General features: G+C 53.3%; 1 protein-coding gene across 1 annotated transcript in view; it reads left to right on the forward strand.

Annotated features, from left to right (window-relative positions):
• The first annotated feature begins 2164 nt into the window (after positions 1-2164).
• CAPN12 (calpain 12) overlaps positions 2165-2560 on the forward strand; it is a 12995-nt gene continuing 12599 nt past the window's right edge. The window contains exon 1 of the mRNA XM_040252868.1: positions 2165-2401. Within this exon, the coding sequence (XP_040108802.1) occupies positions 2165-2401 (237 nt within the window). The remainder of the gene's footprint in view (positions 2402-2560) is intronic.

Raw genomic sequence — 2560 nt, forward strand, 5'->3', positions numbered from 1 at the left:
CAGTAACTGGTGTCAGTGGGAAACCTTGAACCCATAACTTCACTGCGCTTCTCACTTGCCAATTAGAACAGCGTTTGATCTCACATGCTTTTCTAGCTCTTCCTGAGCATCCTACACCACTCCGGGGGAGAGACTTTCTGGATTGCCTCTGGGCCATGTTAGGGTTAAGAGGGGCCTTGGACAGCCCCTTATCTGAGGGGTAGAGCAGAGGCTGTTCACAGACTGATCTTCAACACTTGTCTTTTTAATCTGCTTGTTGAGTTTGCTTTTTCCAGGTTACAGCAATTCAAGATGATGGTGACAGCAGGATTCCAGTGATTCTCTGAAACCAATCCTGACTCTCCAAGCCAAACCAAACAGCAGAAGCTGCCCTGGGGCCCCTTGACAAGAGTGTTCCATGGCCCTGATTAGGTAGGGTGTATAAGTCCAATGTCAGCCTAAAGAAGCTACAGAAGATGGACCATTGTCCGTCATCCTCCCAATAAGATTTGGGGGGATCCACGTCTCTCAGTAGGGATCTGAGACAGAAGATCAGGCCCCAGGCTGAGCAGCTGCAGCTGGTCTCCTGCTGATGCTCCAAGATAGGATACCAGCAGGAGCAGTGGGCCCTGATTCGCTGCATTCTTGTGGTTTTCCCAGCTCAATGCATGCACAGAGAAGGCCTTTGGTCTAGGGGAAGGACAAAAGGAGGGAGAAGACGCCAGCTGGAATCCATCTTGGTTGAGAGATGCGTGCCCATACCAGGACTATATATGGAGATGACTGGCCAGGAAAAAAAAAAAACAGAAACAAAAACCTAAAAACTGTCCCTATTCAAGCAACCTGCTGCTGCTAAGTCGCTCCAGTTGTGTCCGACTCTGTGGACCCCATAGATGGCAGCCCACCAGGGTCTCCCGTCCGTGGGATTCTGCAGGCAAGAACACTGGAGTGGGTTGCCATTTCCTTCTCCAGTGGGTGAAAGTGAAAATCGAAAGTGAAGTCACTCAGTCGTGTCCGACTCTTAGTGACCACATGGACTGCAGCCTACCAGGCTCCTCCGTCCATGGGATTTTCCAGGCAAGAGTACTGGAGTGGGGTGCCATTGCCTTCTCCGATTCAAGCAATATAATCCACCTCTATTGTGCACAATCCCTGTTGCTCTGCTAGGTGCTTTGCTCCTAATAAACACTTTTATCTTTTTCATTATTCTTGGTCTCTTCACTGAATTCTTTCTCAAAGAAGACAAGAACCAAAGTCCTTCTTCCAGCCATTCCACCAAGCTCCATCATCCTTTTGGGGAAATACTGCTCCACTGAGCCCTGAGCCACAGATGGGCAGGATGGGGTGCCATGGCCTCTGGTGGGCCTGGCTCCCAGTCTAGGACAGGTGGGTGCAGAGCAGCCCCTCTATGGTCAACCTGGGGCAACCAAGTTGAGGTCTGCCTTGTAGACCTCAACCAAGTAGAGGAGGGGAGAGACAGGAGTCCTGAGGGCTCCCAGTCCCTTTAGGTGACTGGGGGGAAAATGGCGAGGGACAGACAGTGGGGCATGCACAAGACAGACAGATACAGAGAGAAAGAGAATCAGGAAGAGGTGTAAAGAGAGAAATGGAGGTAGCAGGAGGTACAGAGACACAGATACAGATAAACAAAAAATGGAGAAAAGACAAAATGAGCCAAGAGAGATGGACAGAAAGAGACACAGAGGCCAAAATAGGAGAGAGATATGATGGCAGGTAGAGAGAGAAACTGTCAGATGGAGAGACGGAGAGACAGAGAGACAGAGGTAAAGATGTCTGTCTCCCCAAACCTGCCTTTCTCCGTCCCACAGAGGGAGGTACGCAGGGACAAGCTGGCAGAGACGCACCCTCCACACTGACCTCCTTCTAGTCACGCCCACAATGGCATCTGGTCCTCCCTCAGCTCTGCCCACCTTCCAAACCGACTGCTGGCCAAGCCCATTAAGCTGCTACCCTGGCCACAACTGAAGGGCCCACGCCTTGAGGCGGAAACCACTGAAGAGGCGTCCTTGCTCCCCGGAACCCCAAACCCTCAATTAGTATTAATGAGGGAAGGTTCCTCGCTGCTTAAAGACCCCCATCTGCGTTCAGATAGAGGGGAGGCCCCGCCCCCGTGACTCAGGAGGTTAAAGGGCCCGCCGCCAGCCTGTGAGCCCACAGTGTCCGGATGGCGTGTGGCAGCAGGAGAGTCACCATCCAGTTGGTTAACGAGGAGACAGGGCCTGAAACCAAGGGCCCAAAGCTCTTTCGCGGCCAGAACTACAAAGCAATCCGAGCAGCCTGCCTGGATGAGGGGATCCTGTTCCGAGATCCTTACTTCCCTGCTGGCCCTGACACCCTTGGCTACGACCAGCTGGGGCCCCACTCGGAGAAGGCCAAAGGGGTGGAATGGAAGAGGCCCCACGTAATGTGTGGATGGGGTTTGGGCTCCTGGTCTGAGGGAGGAGGGGGCTGAGGACAGTGCTCCTGGTCTGAGGAAGGAGGGAGTTGGGAGCTAGGCCTCTGATCTGAGGGACGAGGGGGTTGGGAGCTAGGCCTCTGATCTGAGGGAGGAGGGGGTTGG

This window comes from Oryx dammah, unplaced genomic scaffold (genome assembly GCF_014754425.2).
Source record: "Oryx dammah isolate SB20612 unplaced genomic scaffold, SCBI_Odam_1.1 HiC_scaffold_13, whole genome shotgun sequence".
NCBI lineage: Eukaryota > Metazoa > Chordata > Mammalia > Artiodactyla > Bovidae > Oryx > Oryx dammah.